General features: G+C 55.8%; 1 protein-coding gene across 1 annotated transcript in view; it reads left to right on the top strand.

Moving 5' to 3' along the window:
* Sspo (SCO-spondin) overlaps positions 1–21,993 on the top strand; it is a 53,366-nt gene that overhangs the window by 13,083 nt on the left and 18,290 nt on the right. The window contains exons 29-67 of the mRNA XM_060378779.1: positions 143–364; positions 769–1,002; positions 2,407–2,535; positions 2,606–2,697; positions 2,775–3,006; positions 3,144–3,296; positions 3,569–3,709; positions 3,780–3,962; positions 4,046–4,196; positions 4,709–4,862; positions 4,964–5,018; positions 5,435–5,533; positions 5,797–5,991; positions 6,080–6,207; positions 6,694–6,859; positions 6,933–7,086; positions 7,543–7,615; positions 8,274–8,331; positions 9,585–9,707; positions 10,026–10,169; positions 11,547–11,717; positions 11,802–11,966; positions 12,592–12,771; positions 12,863–12,985; positions 13,064–13,193; positions 13,363–13,488; positions 13,646–13,737; positions 14,603–14,776; positions 15,011–15,175; positions 15,668–15,917; positions 17,135–17,181; positions 17,331–17,501; positions 17,850–17,981; positions 18,167–18,312; positions 18,991–19,085; positions 19,917–19,969; positions 20,141–20,347; positions 20,481–20,651; positions 20,764–20,843. Of these exons, the coding sequence (XP_060234762.1) occupies positions 143–364; positions 769–1,002; positions 2,407–2,535; positions 2,606–2,697; positions 2,775–3,006; positions 3,144–3,296; positions 3,569–3,709; positions 3,780–3,962; positions 4,046–4,196; positions 4,709–4,862; positions 4,964–5,018; positions 5,435–5,533; positions 5,797–5,991; positions 6,080–6,207; positions 6,694–6,859; positions 6,933–7,086; positions 7,543–7,615; positions 8,274–8,331; positions 9,585–9,707; positions 10,026–10,169; positions 11,547–11,717; positions 11,802–11,966; positions 12,592–12,771; positions 12,863–12,985; positions 13,064–13,193; positions 13,363–13,488; positions 13,646–13,737; positions 14,603–14,776; positions 15,011–15,175; positions 15,668–15,917; positions 17,135–17,181; positions 17,331–17,501; positions 17,850–17,981; positions 18,167–18,312; positions 18,991–19,085; positions 19,917–19,969; positions 20,141–20,347; positions 20,481–20,651; positions 20,764–20,843 (5,564 nt within the window). The remainder of the gene's footprint in view (positions 1–142; positions 365–768; positions 1,003–2,406; positions 2,536–2,605; positions 2,698–2,774; positions 3,007–3,143; positions 3,297–3,568; positions 3,710–3,779; positions 3,963–4,045; positions 4,197–4,708; positions 4,863–4,963; positions 5,019–5,434; positions 5,534–5,796; positions 5,992–6,079; positions 6,208–6,693; positions 6,860–6,932; positions 7,087–7,542; positions 7,616–8,273; positions 8,332–9,584; positions 9,708–10,025; positions 10,170–11,546; positions 11,718–11,801; positions 11,967–12,591; positions 12,772–12,862; positions 12,986–13,063; positions 13,194–13,362; positions 13,489–13,645; positions 13,738–14,602; positions 14,777–15,010; positions 15,176–15,667; positions 15,918–17,134; positions 17,182–17,330; positions 17,502–17,849; positions 17,982–18,166; positions 18,313–18,990; positions 19,086–19,916; positions 19,970–20,140; positions 20,348–20,480; positions 20,652–20,763; positions 20,844–21,993) is intronic.

Below are 21,993 nucleotides of genomic sequence, written 5' to 3'. Positions count from 1 at the left end.
TCTAGGGGTTCTGATGAGGTCTTCTGGCCTCCACAGGCCTCTGCGCACATGTCGTGTGCATTTACAGACATGTGGACGTGTAAATCTTTTAAGTCTCGAAAGGGGGTCGGTTCCAGGACCACCTTCTCTCCTCTGACTGCAGGGCAGGCAAGCTGCATCTCTGGAGAGGTATCTTGTGTTGACGGCACGTGCATTAGGACCACCCAGCTGTGCGATGGAGTTTGGGACTGCCCAGATGGAGCTGATGAGGGACCTGGCTACTGCTCTCTGCCATCTCTGCCTACTCCCCCCGCTGACATTGGGCAGAACCCTTCCACCAGCTCCCTGGATATGGCACCGAGTCCTACGGGTAGTGCCAGCCCTGGTGAGTCTCTGGGAATAAACAGGGTGAGGAAGCTGGAAGCCTGAGATACCCAGGCAGGGGTGGGTAAGTATCTCAGAAAGAAGCATTTGGGCCAAACTCTGGGCCTGGGCGCTCTGGAATGAAGTGGTCACTGTTTGAAAGAGATGGAAGGTCCAGAATTATTTCCTGGGGTTCAGGGGCCTCCCTCTGAATGAGTGAAGGAGAACCTAATGGCCGTTCAGGGACCAGGGCAAAGCCCGTGACAAATAAAACAGCTGCCGGATGCAAGAGAGGGTGAGACTAGGTTGGGAAGGGGTGTGCTTGTTTAAGAGTCAGGTGTGCTGGACGGAGAGGGTGTGAGGTCGAGCGGGGCCTGCAGAGCCAGGAGTCCACCCCTGCTGGTCTAACCGACACCTCCTCCGCAGCATTCCCCTGCGGCCTCTTTGAGTTCCGGTGCAGCAGTGGAGAATGCACGCCTCAGGGCTGGCGCTGTGACCAGGAGGAAGACTGCACAGATGGCAGTGATGAGCTGGGCTGTGGGCCCTGCCTGCTGTCCCAGGTGCCCTGTGCCCACAGCCCACACTGCGTGTCTCCGGAACAGTTGTGTGATGGCGAAACACAGTGCCCTGATGGTTCAGATGAGGACCCCAATGCTTGCGGTGAGAGCTACAGACCTCACTCTGTACAGGTCCTTCTGTATAGGGGTGGCCTAACAGACTAGGGCCTGGCTCTTCCCAAGGACCTGTCGCCATTGCCCCTTGCTGTGGTAGGTTGGTGCAGAGCTAGAACATGACTGGGGATATCAGAGGCTGAGTTGTAGTGAGAATTCTGGAATGTTGGTTTCTTTTAAAATACAGAAATAAGTTGGGCATGCCTATAATCCCAGCACTGTGGGAGGCAGAGGCAGGCAGATCTCTGTGAGTTTGAGGCCAGCCTGGTCTACAAAGCAAGTCCAGGACACCCAAGGCTACATGAGAAACCCTGTCTTGAAAAGCCAAACCAAACCAACCAACCAAAAAGAAAAAACCCAAACAAATTAACAGAAATATTATAATAATATAGTTTTGTTTTCATCACAGGTGTGGGGTTATGGGACTGCTTTGATCTATCTGCAGCAGCGAATATGCTTTGCCTCATGCTCTAGCAGAGGCATGGTTTTGCCAGATGCAGATACTGTCTGCAATTGTGTGACATTTGGAATTCTGGGAACTTTTCAGAGGGTGCATAAATGCTAGGGCCCCAAGAGGTGGTTGGTCATTTAGGGAGGTTTGGTTGCATTTGTTTCTAAGAAGAAACAAAAGGAATGAAATTACATTCATTGATTTTCCTAATTCTTCTCCTCCCTTCTTTCCCTTGTTTCTCTCCTATCTAGTGTTTGGGGATAAAGGGTGAGAAAAGATGAACCCACAAAATAGCAAAGATTAGCAACAAAGATTAGCGATTGTTTTTGCTTTTTTGATCTTTACCATGCCTTAGAAGGTTTTTGTGTGTGTGTGTTTTCTGTGGGCCCATGGAGAGTAGAAAGGAGTTTCTTGTCTGTTCATATTTGGGCAAGAAGGAACAAGAGAGTGGGTGTTGGCAGGGGCCTGAGGGTGGGTCTGTTTGGAGGCTCCACCATCCACAGCTTCTCCTCACCTCAACTGAGTGGAGTCCTCTGTACCCTTACAAATCAGCGCTTCATGTCCTGCCTACCTCACAAGGCAGGGCTTCAGGCTGTCCATAGGCCCTTGCTGTCCTTCAGCGCCATTCTTCGGCCCCTTCTAAACATCCCTTTGATCCAGGACAGGACTATGCCTCCCACCATGTCCTTCTCTAATGCCTTGGCTTTCTCTCTGGTCCTTCTGTGGGGGATAGGACCGGGGTGGGGGACAGGAGCATGATAGGATACTTCTTTTTGTTTATTTGTCTGTTTTTAAAGACAGGCTTTCTCCGTGTGGCCCTGGCCATCCTGGAATTTGCTCTGTACACCAGGCAGGCCTCCAACTCAGAAATCTGCCTGCCTCTGCTGAGATTAAAGGTCTGTACCATTACTGCCCAGCTGACAGGACACTTCTTATCCACAGGTTCTACCCAGCTGCCATCATGCCATGGCCTTTTCTCCTGTGCCTTGGCTCCCTGGAGGTGCCTGAACCCCAAGCAACTCTGTGATGGGATTCCTGACTGTCCCCAGGGCGAAGATGAGCTGGACTGTGGTATGGATACTGTTTTCTTGCTATCTAGGAAATGGCGTTTATTCCTAGCTAACTGTTCTTTCTTCCTCAGAGGAGCTGTCAGCCCCAGGAGGCCCTAACAGGACAGGAGTCCCCTGCCCAGAATTCTCCTGCCCAAATGGCACCTGCATTGATTTCCTGCTGGTGAGAGTCTCAAGCAGACATGGGTAGGCTCAGATTTTGTACACCTAACTAGAAGTCTGAGCCCTTTGCTTTCCCAGGTTTGCGATGGGAATCCAGACTGTGAATTGGCAGATGAAGCAGAGCTCTCCCTGGATGAGCAGGGTTGTGGGGCTTGGGGCTCCTGGGGTCCATGGGAGCCATGCAGTCAGACCTGCGGGTCTGGCACACAGGGGCGGAATCGACACTGCTCTACACCCGATCTCCCAGTGCTACAGAACTGCCCAGGCCTGCAGCACCAGTCACAGGCCTGCTTCACCGAGGCCTGCCCAGGTGAGGGAAGGCACATCTCGCAGGAGGAATAGGACAGCAGGTGCTGGAGACAGAGGGGACAATAGAGGCTGTTGAGCTCTAGCCCTGCCTCACAGCCCACACCCCAGCACACACACCATCCTGGCCATTCTTTGCAGTGGACGGTGAATGGGGTTCCTGGTCTCCCTGGTCTCCGTGTTCTGAACCCTGTGGGGGCACCATGATGCGGCATCGGCAGTGCCACCCACCTCAGAACGGGGGCAAGGACTGTGCGCTACTGCCTGAGAGCCCTGGTAGCACCCACCAGACCAGTGAGTAGAGGGGAAGAGAGCACAAGTAAGGGCATGAGGAGGCGGGTGATGGGACACTGAGTGAGTAGCTGGACACTAGGGGAGGGGGCCTCTGGGTGGATACTGGGAGAGCGGGGGAACACAGCAGGAGTAAAGGGTTTCTGGAGGGTACTGTGGGCATAGGAGTCACCACCTGAGACACTGAGGGCATTGGGGGCTTAGTGTAGTGGACACTGGGTTTCTGGCACAGTTGCCTCTCTCTAACCTCTGTCTTTACCCTTGCCCATTTTCAGATCCCTGTCCCCAGGAAGGCTGCCCCAATGCCACTTGCTTCGGGCAGTTGGTATTCAGGCCCTGTGCTCCCTGCCCTTTGACTTGTGATGACATTTCTGGTCAGGCTATGTGCCCACCTGACAGGGCCTGCAGCAGCCCAGGTGAGGGGGTACTGGACCGGGTCTGTGGAGGCCTTGCTTTGCATGATGCCTAACGCTGGGTTTTACTTAGGTTGCTGGTGCCCAGAAGGGCAGGTGCTGGGCACTGAGGGGCTGTGTGTGAGGCCCAGTCAATGCCCCTGCCTGGTGGATGGTATCCGTTACTGGCCTGGGCAACGCATCAAGATGGGCTGCCAGCTCTGCTTTTGCCAGGATGGCCGACCACGTCGCTGCAGGCCCAATCCAGAATGTGCTGGTAAGCCTCTGCCCAGACCCTTCCCCAGGGGGCCTGCTCCCTGCCCAGACCACAGAGCCCTGTGGTCATCTGTCATCTTCCAGTGGATTGTGGCTGGTCTTCCTGGTCCCCCTGGGCAGAGTGCCTGGGCCCCTGCAGCAGCGAGAGCCTCCAGTGGTCCTTCCGGAGCCCCAACAACCCACGCCTCTCTGGCCGCGGTCGCCAGTGCCGTGGTATCCACCGCAAAGCCCGCAGGTACAGAGCAGGGACACAATCTGTCCTCTACCACTGCTTAGGAAGGTGGCTCTGAGTCCCTCTTTGGGACGGGTGTTTCACATCTGCCAGAGACCCTCAGACTAGCAACTTGTTCTCTGACCCCTCAATTGACACCTCAGTTGTCTCCTACATCAGTTTTGTTCCTGCTAGATCTAGGAGCCAGCAGACAGAACCTACAGATAGAGCTTTCCAGTGGCAAGAATGGGTCTGTGTGTCTGTTAGGGGCTGAGGAGTGCCCCTGGTGAGGCTTGTAGAGGCTCTTCCTGGGTGGGCTGTGTTAACCTGCAGTGTTGGCCCAGAGTGCTTCCCTCCCATTCTCTTGGGCCTGTTGCGGTTGGTCCTTTAGGAGCAGGGGCAGAGCGGGATTATAGCATGACCAAACATTTACCCAGGACTCTCTCAGTTTTATGACTGAAAGCCACAAGTGGGGGTAGGGTAGCTCTGAGTAAGCTCCCTCCCGAAGGAGGCTGTAATGGTGTCTCCCCTCCCAGGTGCCAGACGGAGTCTTGTGAGGGCTGTGAGCAGTGGGGCCTCATGCACCGTGTCGGGGAGCGCTGGCGTGGGGGCCCCTGCGTGGTGTGTGAGTGTCTGCACGGGGCTATCACACGCTGCTCCCCCTACTGCCCCCTGGGCGGCTGCCCCCAGGTGAGAGGTCTGAGATTGTGGAGAGGTGGTATGGAGCCAGCCAGGCTTGGGGAAACTGAGTTTTCAGGGATGGACAGTGGCTTGGCTTCTCTGTCCCACAGGGCTGGGTCCTGGTGGAGGGCATGGGAGAATCGTGCTGCCACTGTGCGCTGCCTGGTGAGTGGGTCTGAGGGGCGGCAGAAGAGCCTCAAGGAGAGAGGAATCCGGGGCAGACTATGACAGGGAGTAAGGAGGCGGTTTCCTTAGCCCAAAGGAGTCCTTACGATGAAGCTGGAGCCACCCAGCACTTGCAGTTACCTAGGCTGTTCACTGCACGGGTCTCTTCCTAACGCCTGCCTAGGCTAGGATCTGCACGTCTTCTGCACTCATCCAAAAGTTGTTTTGGCCTGGGGTTTTTAATTCTGTTTTCTAAATAGTCAATGGAGGTGAAAAACCCCTTCCCAGCTGACGTTTGTTCCTGAGAAGCCATGAGAGGGAACGTGTTCCAGGAAGTGTGGAGGGCCTGAGCACTGGCTTGGTGGCTGGTGGCAGCCTCCCCCACTCTTTCTCCTGACCCCTGGGTCTCTGCACAGGAAAGAACCAGACATCGGTCCCCATGGCCACTCCTGGCTCCACCCTCAGCCCGGAACCCGGAGCCCCTCTCGTCACCCATGTCCTGCCTCCCGTGGGAGGTAAGTTGTATGCTGTTTTGGATGCTGAGAGGGGCTGCCCTAGCGATTGCCAGACATCTGGGTAAAGGAGCTCACTGGTACGGTCCCCTGCCTTCAACCCTGCAGGCCGTAAAGTCACCCATGCCAAATTGCATTCCCCAGCTCTGCCCCTTGCTCCATTTTTCTGTCCCCTGTCCCCCCAGCTCCCCTTGTAGCTCCCTAAGTGCCCATTTCGCCTTCTGTTTTGCCCAACTTGAGCCTACTCCTCTTCCTCCTGAACCCAGATGCCTGCTATTCTCCCCTGGGCCTGGTCCGACTGCCCATGAGGGCACCTTCCCAGCACCCGGAACCCACCGCCTGGGCTGCCACCGTGGGAGCTCCCATGGTGGAGCCTGGCCCTGGAGAGGGTGCTTATGCTGAGTGGCACACCCAGCCACTCTACCTGCAGCTGGACCTGCTGCAGCCTCGGAACCTAACTGGTCAGTGAGGAGAAGGGGACAGGACGGGCATGGGGAATGGGTGGCTATTTCAGTGCTGACCTTTGCCTTGCCCCGGTCCCCCCGTCAGGCATCATGGTGCAGCGGGCTGGCTCCTCTGCTGCTTACGTCACCAGCTTGTCCTTCCAGTTCAGCAGTGATGGCCTACAGTGGCATGACTATCTCCACTCTCTGCCTCGTACCCTGCGTCCACCCACGGTACTGAGCACTCCAGTGCCCTGGGGCAGGTGACCCAACAAACCCCCTCGTGGATACCACAGCCATTGTCCCCAAGGGACTTTCATTCCCCTGAGGGACAGTCATTGCATTAGACATCTGTGGGACAGCTACCGACTAGCAGGTGGAGCTGAGAGTCCAGGGACATCTGGAAACACAAAAGTGGCTTAGAATCTGCACACATGACAGACACGTGACTCTGTAACAGCCCTCAGAAGCACAGAGCAGCCCCGGCACGGCACCATCCCTTTAGGGGTTGGCATCCTCCCCAGGAAGACAGACCCCTTGCAGCTATAGGACTCAGTTCACACGGGTGGTCACTCTCAGCTTCTTAAAGAGCCCCTGCTTTATGTGGGAGTAACATCCAGGTTATGAGGGTCGGGGGACTCAGGAAGGGCACCAAAGCAGAGTCACGGTGACATCTTGAGCAAGAGGTGGGACTTGGGCAGCAAATGATGTCTTCCACAGCTTTCCCCGGAGAGCTGGAACCATACGGCCCCTGAGGTATGGACATTCGGCCAGATGGTACAAGCGAGGTACGTCCGGGTGTGGCCACACAACGGCCACCACAGCAGCAGCGACGAGCGCAGTATCTTTCTGCGGGTGGAGCTGCTGGGCTGTAAGCCACGTGAAGGTGAGCTTGGAAGCCGGAGGGGCAGGAGTGGGCAGTGTGAAGCCAGGACTCCTTAGTAGCATATTCTCCACAGTGTCCCCATCGGCACCCCCATGTCCGGGGACCAGGCACCGCTGTGCCAGCGGTGAGTGTGCCCTGCAGGGTGGACCTTGTGATGGTACTGCGGACTGTGAGGATGGCTCTGATGAGGAGGGCTGCGCGCCCCTTCACGGAGGGACCACTAGCAGGTATGGCCTGGCCTTGGGCTGAACCAGGATGGGAAAGGTGAATGGGAGGAGCCCTGATTGCCTTTACAAACCATGACTGCTGAGGGGTCACAGCCAGGTGCCTCTGGGCCCTTCCCACCTTGACAGCCTTGGATTTGGGACATTCTCCTAATATCTAGAGGTTAGCGACCCTCAAAGGTGACTCCTGAGCTAAGGGTGACTCCTGACCATCACCACCTGGCATGATAGAGACTCTCAGTTTCTACCTGGTCCTGCAGGGCGGGCAGTGGGAGGGCTTCACCTAGTCTCCAATGATCACAACATGATCTAACCCTGCTCAGTTTGCAACTCACCTTCATCCAGCCTTAGTGGGCAGCGCCCCTCCTGAATGCCCTACCCTGGTCCCAAAGCCTTTAAGATGGTTAATCTCCAGGGCTGGGAGATTCCCTGGAGCCCTGTGGTGATTTTTCTTTCTAGAGTCCATTCCACAGCCAGGACCCAAGCCCTCTCCTCCGCTCAGCCTGGAAAGTTTCCGTCCCAGCCCAGGGAGGTGAGTGGGAATTTGTGACTCACTGCCTCACCAACGTGCTTCCTGCACCTGCGCTGTCCTCCCTCTCTACACATTCAGTGACTTTTCCTCCAACTTGTGTTTCCTGATGCTGAGCTACCTACCAGCTTGGTGCTAGGTGGAGTGCTGAGTGCTGGGGACACAGGTCAGTGCAGAGGTGGACAGGGCAGGGTACCGACATGGTGTGGTCTGGGGTACAAGAACTCTGTTAAGGTGAGAAGGCCCCGGAGCATCTGCTTTTGCAATCTATGCCTGAGGTCTCCAGAGGCATCAGGCATGAAGCTTGAAGGATGGGGATATCTGTGACATGAAGACGGGCAGTCAGGGTGCTTTCCATTGGACTTTGGGGAAAAAGAGATGAAGTGCTTGCACGGGTAGGCCAGTGAGGGTATGAACCGGTGCCCGAGGAGGCCTAGCTCATCTGCCTTGCAGGAGAGAGGTTAGCTTGGTCAGGAGTTCTGAGGGCCAGTATCTTGGGGTATTCAGCCTACTTACCTTGCAGGACATGACCCTTGTCCTCAGTTCTGGACTTACGGAAACAGTTAGAGGTGGGAAGGAGATAGCTGTGGCCTTCTGGGAAAGGCCCTGTGGAGCTGCCCTGGAGGCCTGAGCAGGGTGGCTAAGCTCTCTTCCTCTGCAGGTTCCGGCAGACATGGAGTACCAGCAGCCCGATCAGGAGTTATCCATACCTAGTACAGGTGTGTGCACAGACTCTAATCCCCTCCCGAGGCCCCGTCCTTGTCATTTCCTGCCCTTCAGAGCAAAGGCAGCAGCATCCCAGAGGCTGAACTCCCCTGTGCTCCTAATTCTCCCAAGACCAGAGAGCTACAGGGTCAAGAGACACTGGTCAGCAGGTGCATGGCCAGCTCCTGGCCTGCTCAGCCTACCAGACCCAGGATGTGAGGTCTGAGGGGACGAAGAGGGTTTGTAGGGCCATGCAATTGTCTTGTAGGGTGGATGCAGTCCCCTCACCCTATCCTGGATCAGTCTCCTTGAAGAAGCTGAGAAACCACCTGGCCCCATCATTGTCTCTCTGCCCACTGAGTTGTTTGTCAGCAACAAATGTCCTAAGTGGACACAGGAGTGGGCAGGGTGCCCAGCTCAGGAATCAGCAGAAAAAGGGACACCCTGCCTGGCATGTGCAAACTTCCCCAGAGCTACTGATCAGCCACCTGCACCATGGGCCCCAGGGGAGCTGTCTCAGTGTGGGATGGATGGGTGTGGACCGCCAGAGCAGCAGGCTTGTACTGGCTAACCTGGGAGATAGTGGACAGACCACGCTAACTGCGTGCCTCAGCTCTCTCACGGATGAGAGTCGACGGCTCTTCTCCATGAATTCCGGTGGGAGTTGTTCCATAGTCTGGCTGCACATGTCTTTGTGTCTTTTATAAAGAGTCACATTTGCAACACGTAGGCTCACAGGATGAATCCTAGTCTCATTATAAGTCTGGTTCCAAAGGAGGCTGTCTTTGAAGATGGATGCTTTGGCAGAAAATGAGCATCTGCTTCGCCTTTTCATCAGAGCTGTCAGGAAGCTCAAAATCAGTTTCTTCACATCAGCAGCGATGTCCTCATCCTGAGCCTCGGTCATGCTTGCTCCTTCTGCTGTTACATTTAAATGACAGTTCTTTCCCACCTCTAAATGCCTTCTTTCATGATGAACTTGTTCTGGGTAGTTGCTGTGTACAGGATTAGATCAAACCTGTTTGTTTTTTCTCCTCCTTGTCCTTAGCACTCGTCTCGTGCTCCTTGGGTGACAGAGTGCTACCCTCTTTCTGATCTGAGTGCCCTGTGGTAGCTGTGATCACCCTGCACCGTGTGGGAACCAGGGGTGCCCTCTTCAGCGTCTGTCTCGCCACCTCTCATAGGCCAGGGAGCTGACGCCTTCCTCCAGCCTCAGGGAAGACAGTAGGTCCCATCCGTGCTCCTGAGACTCCTCTGTCTGTTTCAGAGCAATCCATGCAGACAGTGACCACCGTCTCCACCCTTCCTCCTGGCGCCAAGAGCCTACACCCAGGAATGGCTGCTGTGACGGTGCGTCCCCCATACTCAGTCACGCCAGGAACTCCTGTTGGTAAGACTCTTCTGCCTAAACAGCCTGTGTGAGCCCAGCTTCTCTGTGAGGAGCAGAAGCTACCATGGGAGGTTTGTCATATGGATCAAGGTCACATGGCTCCAGGTCATTTTTGATAGAATGGGCCTAGGACCCGAGCTTCCTGACCCAACTCACTCCTTTTTCATTACCCGCCCCCCCAAAAAGGGGCAGAAAGTGGGGTATCATAGACACTTAAGAGGAGGGAAGCTGGGGACTGATAGGAAGTGACCAAGGAGGAAGGGTAAGGGTGGCTGGTTCCCAAGTCAGCTGGCGTCCTACGCTGCTGTCCTGTTGCAGGCCGAAGCGTCACCCCCAGGCCCTTCCCACCCACGCACTGTGACCCTGGGCAGATGCCCTGTAATGTGCTGGGCTGTGTGGCACAGGAGCGGCTGTGTGACGGGACGGAGGACTGTCTTGATGGCTCCGATGAGCAGCACTGCGGTGAGCTGGAGGGGCTGTATCATGCACTGGAGATGGCAAGAGGGTTTCAGGTCTGGGAGCTCATACGGGAAGGGCGTGGGAGGGGCTGGGACAGTAGGGAATGGAGAGAAATTGCAACTAGGAGCACCAGTGTCTTTGAAGGTAATGAAGAGAATGGGATAGGCATTGGGTCCCAGCCTGTTTTGTTAAACCTATTTGGCTGTTGAAGATACTCAACTATCCATCAGTCTACCTTCCCACTAATCTATTGACACATCCATCCATTCATCCATCCACCCACCCACCTACTTATCCATTGCTCCGCCCACCTCTTTATGTATCTATCATCCACTTGTTCTACTTAAAAAAATATTTGTTTTGATTGTTTTTGTGTATGTGTGTGTGTGGATGTATGCACATGTGTGTGCTCGTGGAGACCAGATAAGGGTATTGGATCCCTTGGAATTGGAACTAAAATGGTTATGAACCACCACGTGGGTGCTGGGAGTCAAACTTGGGCCCTCTGGAAGAGCAAGCAGAGCTCTTAGCTACTGAGGCCTCTCTAGCCTCACCCACGTACCCTTAAACCTACCTGTCCATACACACGCTCATTTTTTCCATCCACACATTCATACATCTGGTCACTTAGTCAATCTGCCTATCCCTCTTTCTATCTGTGTATCCATTAGTCTACTGACCCATCCATCTGTCCGTCCGTCCGTCTGTCCATCTGTCCGTCCATCCATCCATCTCTCTATCCATCTCTCCATCCATCCGTCCATCCATCTCTCTATCCATCTCTCTCTCCATCCATCTAATCTATTTATTCATTTACCCTTCCACCTGCCAACTCACCTACCTGTCTACCCATCTATTAATTCACCATCTACTTAGCTAGCTCATTCACACAGTCATCTCTCAATCCATTCATCTATCCATGTGCCCCCATATTCATCCATCCATCTATCCATATAGTCTCTGCCCATCTTTCCATCCATCCCATCCATCCATCCATCCATCCATCCATCCATCCATCCATCCATCCAAGGTAGATAATTTTGATCAAAACTTAGTCTTCCAATGTGAAGAAAAAATGTTAACCAATCCCAGAAACTGGAACCCCAGGGAGAACCCATTCAGAAAGAGGGTAACCAAGGAGAAGGGCTGTTTTGCACGTACTGACCTCTCTCTGGATACCTACAAGTAGAGAAACTGTGACAGCTGTGTAGAACAAAGACCTTATGTGGGCTCATCCTGGGTGGGAGATTCCAGAAACACTGGGAGGAGTGGAAAGGCCAGAGCCTCTGTTCAGCAAACTGTCCTGCTCTTGGCCTGAATTTCAAGGGACTCAGATTCTCATCCGGCTCCCTTCTCTCCCCTCAAATTACAAATTAGCAGCAAGTGCTTGGCCCTTCACTGTGCCCACCACTGCCCTCCCTGGGTTGCCAGCCTCAAGGGCCCTTTGCTCCTCAAGTCAGCTGAGCTGTGGCAGTGGGGAATGCCTGCCCCGTGAGCAGCGCTGTGACCTGCAACTGAACTGCCAGGATGGCTCTGATGAGGACAACTGTGGTACGCGCTGGTCTGAGGTACAGTCCCGAGGGTCCTGTCCCTGCATGAACCTCCTTCGAAGCCCTGCCGTGTTGTCCCCTGCAGTGGACTGTGTGTTGGCACCTTGGTCTGGCTGGAGCGACTGCAGCCGCAGCTGTGGCCTGGGCCTCATCTTCCAACGCCGGGAGCTCCTGAGACCTCCTCTGCCTGGAGGCAGCTGTCTGATGGACCAGCTCCGTAGCCAGTCCTGCTTCGTACAAGCCTGCCCAGGTAGCCTGGTGCCCCAGATTTTTTTCTGGGGTAGAGATTGACCACTTGCTGTGGGAGATCTGGGCTGGTTCACATCAGAGACCCTCACCAAGTACCCTGATCTCTCTGGGTTCAGTCTCTTGAGACTCTAGCACAATGATACCATGTGATCGAAGCCTTCAAAAGGTTGTGAGGACACCCCCTCCTCTGCCCTCACTCCCTTCCTTGCCTGCCTAGGTAGCCGAGGGAATCCCTTCACTCAGGGCTCCCAGGCTGTAAACTGGTAATTGTCATTCTACCTGCAGCCATGTTTCCATGTGTGAGGACGAAGGGAGACAGCATAGGAGAGTGTTTTCAGGGACAGCCAGTTGTACCACTTGCTTGTCCCTGGCACCATACCTGAAGGCCTTGTAGACCTTTTTGTTCAGCGACTCCAACATAGTGGCTCCCAGGCTGCCCTATGTGCTGCTGAGAACTCCGCACACACAGTAGGCTGTCCACAGCTCCTGCGTCGGGTTCCCACCCCTGGCTTTGGTACCTTCCTTGTGTCAGCTTCGGTAGCTGCCAGTTGTGCCCACCTCAGGCTTCTGCCTTTGTATCCCGTCCCCTCAGAGTCATCCTGGTGGACCTTCTTCTTCCTCCACAGTGGCTGGGGCGTGGGCAGAGTGGGGACCCTGGGAGCCCTGCAGTGTCTCCTGTGGAGGTGGCCACCAGAGTCGCCAGAGGAGCTGTGTGGACCCCCCACCCAAGAATGGTGGTGACCCCTGCCCTGGGCCGTCCCATGAGAGGGTGCCCTGCAGCTTGCAGCTCTGCCCAGGTGACACAGGTAAAGGGAAGCTGGATCTCCCACAGTGGAGCCCAAGGGTTTGTCTCCGGGTCTGCTGGTGCCCACCCTACTTGTGCTCTTCTCCACTCAGACTGTGAGCCAGGCCGCGTACATGTGAGTGCTGAGCTGTGCCAGAAGGGACTCGTACCCCCATGTCCACCCTCCTGCCTGGACCCTGAAGGCAACAGGAACTGCAGCGGGCACTGTATGGAAGGTGAGGCAGGGCCAGAAAGTGGAAGAGGTGCGCTCCCCAGCCCAGCACTGTCCCCAAGTGACTTCTCCATGCCCTCAGGATGCCGCTGCCCTCCTGGGCTCCTCCTCCAGGACTCTCGCTGCTTGCCTCTCTCTGAATGCCCCTGCCTGGTAGGCCAGGACCTGAGGCAGCCCAGGTTGCCCTTCCTGCTGGACAACTGCAGCCAATGGTGGGCATGCTAGGCTAAGGGGTGGTGTTGGCCCAGGGTTGAGTCCTGGGGTGAGAGAGGGTGCTGGGCCAGGGAGGGCGCTGGGTCAAGAGAGGGTTCGAGTGGAGAGCAGGTACTGGCCATGGCTTTCTGGTGCTGAGGGATCCTCCGTCCCTTCTGTTCTCTGCAGCACGTGTGAGAATGGGATACTGCGGTGTAAGCCAGGGGGCTGCGCCCAGTCCTGTGGCTGGTCTTCCTGGTCCCCTTGGACTCCCTGTGATCGCTCCTGTGGCTCTGGAGTGAGGGCCAGGTTCAGGTGTGGAGCTGTGGGAAGAGGGGAAGTGATAGGGAGGAAGGATCAGAGCAGGCCACCCTGGTAGGAAGGGCAGCGAACAGATGACGAAAGGATAAGGAAGGCAGGAGTGCTGGGTGGTGTAGGAGGAAGGCAGATGCTCAGGCAAGTCTCTCTTCAGGTCCCCCTCCAACCCTCCTGTGGCGTTTGGAGGTGCCCCGTGTGAAGGTGACAGGCAGGAGCTGCAGGCCTGCTTCACAGGGTGTGGGACAGGTACTGTAAGGCAGGAGACTGCCTTCCTCTCCCTGATCCCCTGTCCTGGCTGGTACCCTGGCTAGTGAGGCTGGTGTCCCCATGTCTCCTTTCCTGCCTGAACCCCAACACAAGCTGCAGTGGGTATTGAAGCCAGAAAGCGGAGGTGAAGTGGGGCCATCCACTCCAGCTATGGTCCTGGAACTGGTCTAGGCTAGTGGGCTTTGGCGTGGGAGAGACGGGCTTTCCTGTAGGCATCCTGGGTACCTGGACAGGCCACCTTGTAGGGGGCAGGTCTATGCAGAGGCTGGAAGAACGAGCCTGCTGGGCTGGCTGTGTGCTTCAGGCCCCCAGGGCAGACAGGAACTCTCTGGGGCAGGATAAAGGTGCCAGTTGCCCCTTTGCTCAGGCGATGCAGGTATCAAGGGAGATCAGTGCTGGCTAATCCCTGTTGGCATATGAAGCAGAGTGAGTGGAAGGTGGTGGGAATGAGTGGAGGAGGCTGAGAAGTGGGTCCTGGAGTCAGTGGGGAGTGAATGGTGATCTCACGCAGGTGGTCACAGATACAGGAGACTCCGAGGTTTCCCATAGAGAGAAATCTAGAAGAGCTGGGCTGAGGGACTGAGGGTGGGGGATGTATTGCTAACTGTTGGCTGAACCATGGAAAGTGCAGGCATGAGCTTGGCCAGGTTCCACGGAAGGCTCTGCCTTAGGGAAGGTCAGAGTGGAGTTGTAGGGTAGGGTCCTAAGAGCAGAGTGAGTCATGGGAGTAATGCTACCGTTCACAGCCTCTTGGTTTTTTGGACCTGACCCAGACCCCGCCCCCCCTCTGACCAGCCTGTCTGGAGTCTTTATACGATAGGTCTGTAACTGTCTTTCTTTCCAGAGATACCAGGCTGGACGCCTTGGATGTCCTGGTCCTCCTGCTCCCAGAGCTGCCTTGTCCCCGGGGGAGACCCTGGCTGGAGGCAGCGTTCTCGGCTGTGCCCTAGCTCCAGGGATATACTCTGTCCTGGAGAAGCCACCCAGGAGGAGCCCTGCAGCCTGCCTGTGTGCCCAGGTACTGCCTGACAGTCCTGGTGGGGCTGGGAACCTTAGTGAGAAAAGGACCCCCCAGGAAGGAGGGGAGAGAGCAAACCTGGTGGCTGCCCTTAAACCACCTCCACCCCACCCCCACCCAAAGCCTCCTTTAGAAGGGGAGACTCTGATCGACATTATTTGGATTGTACTAAATCCCTCCCTCCCCTGCCTACGTCTTGCTGCCCCTGACTGTGGCCCCCATTCTTCCTGACAGTGCCAAGTGCCTGGGGACTGTGGGCTTCCTGGTCCACCTGCTCAGCCTCCTGCAATGGCGGCACCCAGACTCGTGGGCGAAGCTGCTCTGGCTTTGCTCTTGGGAACCCTGTGTGCCCGGGACCCCACACTCAGACCAGAGACTGCAACATGCATCCGTGCGCAGGTGCCTCATTCCTTCCACACTCTCCAGGTGGCTGCATCTACCTAGGGCGTTGACCTTTCCAGCCTTCCCATCTCACTTAGCTGACCTCTGGCTTCAGAACGGCCCACAGAGAGCTAGGGAGCCTTCAGGATTCCCAATGTCTCTCCGGGTCCCTTCTTCCTCCCATTTTCTGGAAACCAGATACTGAGCCAGACACTTTACTTGTCCCTGATAAGGGCACGTGACCTTGGAGGCAGAGCCCACTCACAGGCAAAACTCAGGGGAACAGTGTCAGCCCAGAAAAGTCTATTTCCTTTTCTCCCTGATCCTTTGGGCATGCCTCCCGGCCCAGACACTGGTGTCCTCCTGTTCTCAAGAGCATGCATATCCAGGGGAGCTAAGCTCTCTGGAAAAGGGGAGGGAATGGGAGATGTCGGGAGAGGAGGGACTTCCTCACCCCAGGCCTTTGTCAGCCTCCCTGCTGTCCTGCTCAGACTCTATCTTCCCATCTAGCCCGGTGCCCAGGAAACATGGTGTTCCGCTCAGCAGAGCAGTGTCACAAGGAGGGGGGTCCGTGCCCCCAGTTGTGCCTGGCGCAGGACCCCGGGGTGGAGTGCACCGGCTCCTGTGCCCCAGGCTGCAGCTGTCCTCCTGGTCTCTTCCTGCACAATGCGAGCTGCCTGCCCCGCAGCCGGTGCCCCTGCCAGCTGAATGGGCAGCTCTATGCGCCGGGAGCAGCGGCTCGCCTGGACTGCAACAACTGGTAGGCTGCCAGTGGAGGGTAAGGTAGGGACCAGGCCGGGGAGAGGCGGCGCGAAGGGAGGGGCTGGGATTCACAGTCAAGGTGACACAGACTCGCACACATACTCATCATTGTGGGTGCGGGGGCCAGAGGGCAGGGGTCAGCTGATAACACGCCAAGCTTGGTTCCTGGGCAGACCGGCTACAACACAGGTATCCACGAGAAATGCTGCCCCAATCTGACTGCGGGGAGGCTGGGTTTCAGACAGATCGCGGTGCTATGCAGAATGGGACTACAGACTGAAGAGGGGCTTCCTTTAAAGATGTAATTTCGTTCCTTGGCAAGTTCATATATACATATGATTATTTTGATCCTATTCACCCCCACTCCTCCCCTTAACCACTTTCAGATCCACTCCAGCCCCTTCCAACTTAATGCTATTGTTATTGTTGTCTGTGGACTCCTGGGTATGGCGCCATCCTCTGGAGAATGGTCCACCCAGTAGGGGTCACGTCCTTAAAGAAAATGGACTTCACTTCGCCGGTAACCCATCACTTGTCATAGCTACTCAATTGGGGAGGGGGATCATGAGCCCTTCTGGAAGGCGTTTTCTCTTTCTTGAAAATAATTCTCTTCATAGAATCCCTTGGGTTCTGCTCTTTGAAACAAACAATTCTCAAACCGACACCAGGTTTTGCCAGCAGAGGGCGCTCTAACATCCCCCCACCTCATCCCCTTTCCTCGGATTTCTTCTTCATTTTTCCTCTTTCTTTTAATTTCCTGGTGACTCCCCCAGTTCCTTTCTTTATAGGCCCTCCCCAATTTCCTTGATTCTTCCGCCAGGTCATTTTTCTGGAACCACCAGTGTTTGACAAACAGGCACTGGAGGAAAATGGAAGGGCAAAAAATATGTCCACTTCTAGAATTGTGGCTCTTTCTCAATTGCCGCTACCTAGCCCTGTCCCTTAAAGTCGTGCGCAATGTTGTTTAATATGTGCGCACGAAACGAAAAGGTATTTCTTGATGGAACCGTGTGACAAAGGCACCCACCTGGGGCGTCACGGCGCCGACTGGGCGTGGACTTGGGAGGGACTCAGGAGAGTCCAAGCCACAGCATTCACTTCATGTTGTACATTTGGTGGCCCAGATCCCTGGTCCCTGAGGCAGGTATCCAGTGCTTCAAGGGCAAGGGCTGGGTGGACCGGTCGGTTGGGACTCAGTGGGCCCTCTCTTGGCAGCACCTGCATCTCTGCTGAAATGGTGTGCACGTCGGAGCTCTGTCCAGGTACTCCTCCGTGTCGTCAGTGCTCAGAGACGTGGGCGACTTTAAACCCTTCAGAGATAGCCTCCTGGGGGTGCTGGGAACGTCCCAGAAAAGCCAGGGTTCGGGACAGCCTGGCCTGGTTTCAGACATCTGCCCCCTCACCCTGGCAGTGGCCTGTGGCTGGAGCCCCTGGACGCCGTGGAGTCCGTGCAGCCGAAGCTGTGACGTGGGTATTCGACGGCGCTTCAGAGCAGGCTCCGCACCGCCAGCTGCCTTTGGGGGTGCCGAATGCCAAGGCCCCAACATAGACGCTGAGTTCTGCAGTTTGAGGCCATGCCGCGGTGAGTGTGAGGACCCAGGGCCTGGGACTTCCTGAAAGAACCTTCCAGAGAAAAGCCCGGCATGCCCCCTCAGGCCCCCATGAGTGATATAAGGGACTTCCCCAAGGGATACCACTAAGAGATGGGTCCTCAGAATCCTTGCTAGTCCCTTCCCTAAGAGAGACCCTCTCTAAAGGCCAGCCGCTTCCTCTCTGAATGCACCAGGTCCCCTAAAGTGAAGGCGATCGTGCAGGTAAAGGGAGACAGGATGAGAAAGGAGATGGGATGGGGGGGTGCTTTGGATATCTGGGCCTGGGAAAGGGGTGTGCCGGGTATTGTGACCTTTAGTGACCAGAATGCTACCCACAGGACCTGGTGCACAGTGGGGTTCCTGGACTCCATGCTCAGTGCCCTGTGGCGGTGGCTACAGAAACCGCACTCAAGGCGGTGACCCACATGCCCCCATCGAGTTCTCTGCCTGCAGCCTGCAGCCCTGTGCAGGTGAGGGCTGCCTCGGGGACACTCTAGTTCTCATTCCCACTAGGCTAGACACTTCTCACACCCCGACCCCTGCAGCCCTGTCCATTCAAACAGTACAGCCTCCACGGCAACATCTTCAGTGCCCAGGACTGACGCCTCTCCTGTGTTAGGATCCTGGGCTGCCCTTTTGCCATGTGTGTCTACAGGACCGGTGCCAGGTGTGTGTCCCAAAGGCCAGCAGTGGCTGGACTGTGCCCAGGGCCCGGCCTCCTGTGCCCATCTCAGCACGCCTCGAGAGGCTAATCAGACCTGCCACCCTGGCTGCTACTGCCTCTCTGGAAGGCTCCTGCTGGTGAGTATCTCCACTGCCCGCCCACAGCTGGGACCACCATATGGCTTGGGTCCCTGGTTTAGCAGGGAAGAGAGAGCCAGGGGTCTGGACAAGGGCAGAGCTAAAGGTTTGGGACTGGAGACAAAGCTTCTGCTGAGTCAGACCCCCTCCGTAGCTGTTCTCTTGTTCATGAAAGTGGTGGTGGATCAAAAAGAGGTTTTCTACATTTCGCTCCCTCGAATGTGTGTCCTCCCCCACTGCCAGCTGTGTGCCGAGCAGCTTCTGGTGCTCAGTCCTAGACTCGGCTGACGGATGCGAGGAATGGATAAGCAAAATATATTCAGAGTTGCCTACCGGGTCTGGCTGGAGACACAGCTGCTTTCCTTAATGAACATGTTTGCGGGACTGGAGGGTGTTTTGCTGTTGTATAAATCACGTGACTCATATGAAAAAATATGCATCACACAGTTGACTTCCTTTAACAATTCAGTCTCGTGCCTTGCAATGGAAGGGGGCCGTTTTCTTCCCGAAGGAGAGGGTCTCTGTCCCTGTGTGACCCTCAGCTAGGGGTCTTCTCTTGCCCAATGAGAGAGGGCGCTGCTCTACGGAAGGTGTCTGGGGGGCACGTGAGGTGGACTTGAGTGCTGGCTTTGACTGGAGCAGGCTGGAGCCAGAGTGACAGAGGGCTTTCTATTTCAGAACGGTGTGTGTGTGCCTGCCCAGGACTGCCCCTGTGTCCACAGGGGGCGGCTTCACCCCCCAGGCAGCGCCTTGGTTTATCCATGTGAGAACTGGTAAGACCCGCTAACCCCCAGCTCTGCCGTAGCCCTGTGGTCCCTGAGAACCCAGCTGTCCCTGGCTGTCTCTCCTCAGCAGCAGGGATATTGGCTCCAGTCGGCCAAAGAGAAGCCCATCCCTCCAGTAGCCACAACCAACAGTCCTGCCGTCTGAGTCTGCCTGCCCCCTCCAGCCACCAGTCCTCGTCTGTCTTCTCTCAGGGGCTGGAGACACACTCGGTGGCCTGGCATGTGTTAAGACCCTCAGTTGAATCTCCAGTACTGAAAAAAAAATCACCTATCTTCTTTTTTCCTACCTGTGTTAATTTCTATGATTGTTGTAACAGAAATATATCATACTTATACTCACGAAACATACATACACACATGCACACACACACATGAACACATTCATATACATACACGCATGTGCACAAACATACATGTGCAGAGGTAGGGACCTTACAAAGTAGCCTTTGATGGGCACACATGTCCCAGATCAAGGTGTCGGCAGACTGGCGCTTTTTGGGCACTGAGGGAGCATTTGTCCCAACTCTCTTTTTGGCACCGATCTGGCATTTTCTAGCTTGCAGAGAGCTATCTTCTCCCTCTTTCCCTCATCTTCCCCCTGTGTATGTCAGCATCTAAATGCCCTTTCCATATAAGAACACGGGTCACACTGGATTGTCCATGACCTCCTCTGACAACCTTACTAACCTGGTTACCTCTGGGAGGCTCTTATCTCCAAACAAGATCACACTTGCGAGTCCTGGGGACCAGAGTTTGGGTACAGGCTCTGTGGGTACCATGTAGCGCTGGGGAGCACCCAAACTCTGCTTTTCCTCCTAGCTCCTGCATCTCTGGGCTCGTCACCAACTGCAGCTCCTGGCCTTGCGAGGAAGGTGAGAAAGGCTTTTCATGCCTCATGTGCCCTTGCTTCCCATCCCAGGCAGCCATGGGTCTGGGCTGAGGCAGAAGATGTGCCTCAGGAAAGCGGAGGAAGAAGCTGGTTTGACGCCTCCCCACATCACATCATTCTCTCCTCACATCCTCTGTCCCCCATACACTCCAAGGGCAGCCTGCGTGGTCACCCTGGACCCCATGGAGTGTGTGCTCAGCCTCCTGCAGCCCTGCCCGACGCCACCGGCACCGCTTCTGTGCCAGGACCCCCAGCATGGCACCCTTCAGCCTGCCTCTGCTGACCACAGGGGCTGCCCCCACAGCCCTCTGCCCAGGCCCTGAGGCTGAGGAAGAGCCATGCCTCCTGCCAGGATGTGACCGTAAGTAGCACTTTTAGGCTGATGCTTGCCCCGAAGCCCTTGGTGGGGCCATCTCTGGAGTACCTCATCCTTGTACCAGCTCCCTCCAGCACCCCCACACCTTATCACACTCCTTCCTCTGCTGTTCCCTCAGAAGCAGGCGGCTGGAGTCCTTGGGGCCCCTGGTCGGGCTGTAGTCGGAGCTGTGGAGGAGGCCTGCGGAGCCGGACTCGAGCCTGTGGCCAGCCACCACCCCAAGGCCTCGGGGATTTCTGTGAGGGACCTCAGGCCCAGGGGGAGGCCTGCCAGGCTCAGCCATGCCCAGGTACCTGCAGAGGCCAGGGTGGGCCCAGGAGCAAAGAGCAAGAAGCTGGGAAGCAGCCTTGGGAGGCAGGCCCTGGTCTCCACCATTCTCTCTGCCCATCCTGTCCTCCCAGTGACCAACTGCAGCACCATTGAAGGGGCACAGTACAGCTCCTGTGGTCCCCCTTGTCCCCGCTCCTGTGACGACCTTGTGGTGAGTCTGGGCCCTTTTGATACTCCCACCTGACCTTTGGCTCTGACCAGAGAATCATCTTGGGGGAGGCTCAAATGTGGCCATGGGCCCATGGCCTCTTGCCTGACGTTGGGGACAAAGCCTGGTGGGGGTAGATGAGGCCCTGGGCTTTCGTTTACAACAGTACAGGCTTGCTCCCCTGTTGCTGACAAGAGAGCCAGCCTTATACAGCAGCCCTTGGCTTCAGTACAGCCAGTGTTTTTAAATTAAAATGCCATTTCAAACACAGCGCAAACACGTGGGAGGGGGAAATCATCCCACTATATCATCTTAAGTGCCATAAACATTTTGGTATACAAAGCTTGTGTGTGTGTGTGTGTGTGTGTGTGTGTGTGTGTGTGTGTGTGCATGTGTTCTCTGCGCACCTACGCAGACACTGTAGACACAGATGGAGGCAAACACAGACAAGGTCTTTGAATCTGTGATCCCACATTCTGGGGGGAGGAAAACAGCCATGAGTTAAAGATTGGGCATGGTAAGAGTTCTGGAGATGAAAACAGTGCTACAAGGCCTAAGTGCCTTGAGTCCTCTACATACGGGAGGCCAGGATGGACAGGTGAGGGGGAAGAAGAGGTAGAGCAAGAGAGCTCACTTGGAATGGCACGGTGGATGCAGGCCGTCACAGACGAGGCCTGTTCCAGGTTCTTTCCACAGTCTCCCTTGCCACCCAGCTTTCTGAGGCGCCTGCCCTCTGAGTGCCAGGGAGGTCTGGACATGCCTCTGTTCCTGGACACTCAATGCATTCCCCACACTGAGTCTGCAAGCCCTGAGATTTGGGGATTTACATATGCAGAGCCCCAGCTTCCAGATGCATTCCTCGGGAGCAGAGGGGTTAACCTGCCTGCTCCCCACCCTCCCCTTGTCAGTGCTGGGGGCTGGGGGGACTCAGTGGCCTGCTGGTTCCCATCCCGCCCTTCATCAGTCCTTGAAAGGGAAAGTAACTCTAAAGTCACATTCTTCTCTTCCTCCGGGCACCCTTCCCTGTGCTTCTTTCTTACTGCAGAGACAAACTACCTGAGGAGAGGAACTCAGAAAGGAAGGGCTTTTTCAGGCTCCTTGTTAGGAGGGGAGCTCCATCGCCTTGGGGGAGGCGATGAGGCAAGAGCCTGAG

Source organism: Meriones unguiculatus, chromosome 3, assembly GCF_030254825.1.
Source record: "Meriones unguiculatus strain TT.TT164.6M chromosome 3, Bangor_MerUng_6.1, whole genome shotgun sequence".
Taxonomy (NCBI): Eukaryota; Metazoa; Chordata; class Mammalia; order Rodentia; family Muridae; genus Meriones; species Meriones unguiculatus.
Note: the sequence above shows the minus strand (reverse complement) of the source record. Positions and strands in the feature narration are given on the sequence as shown.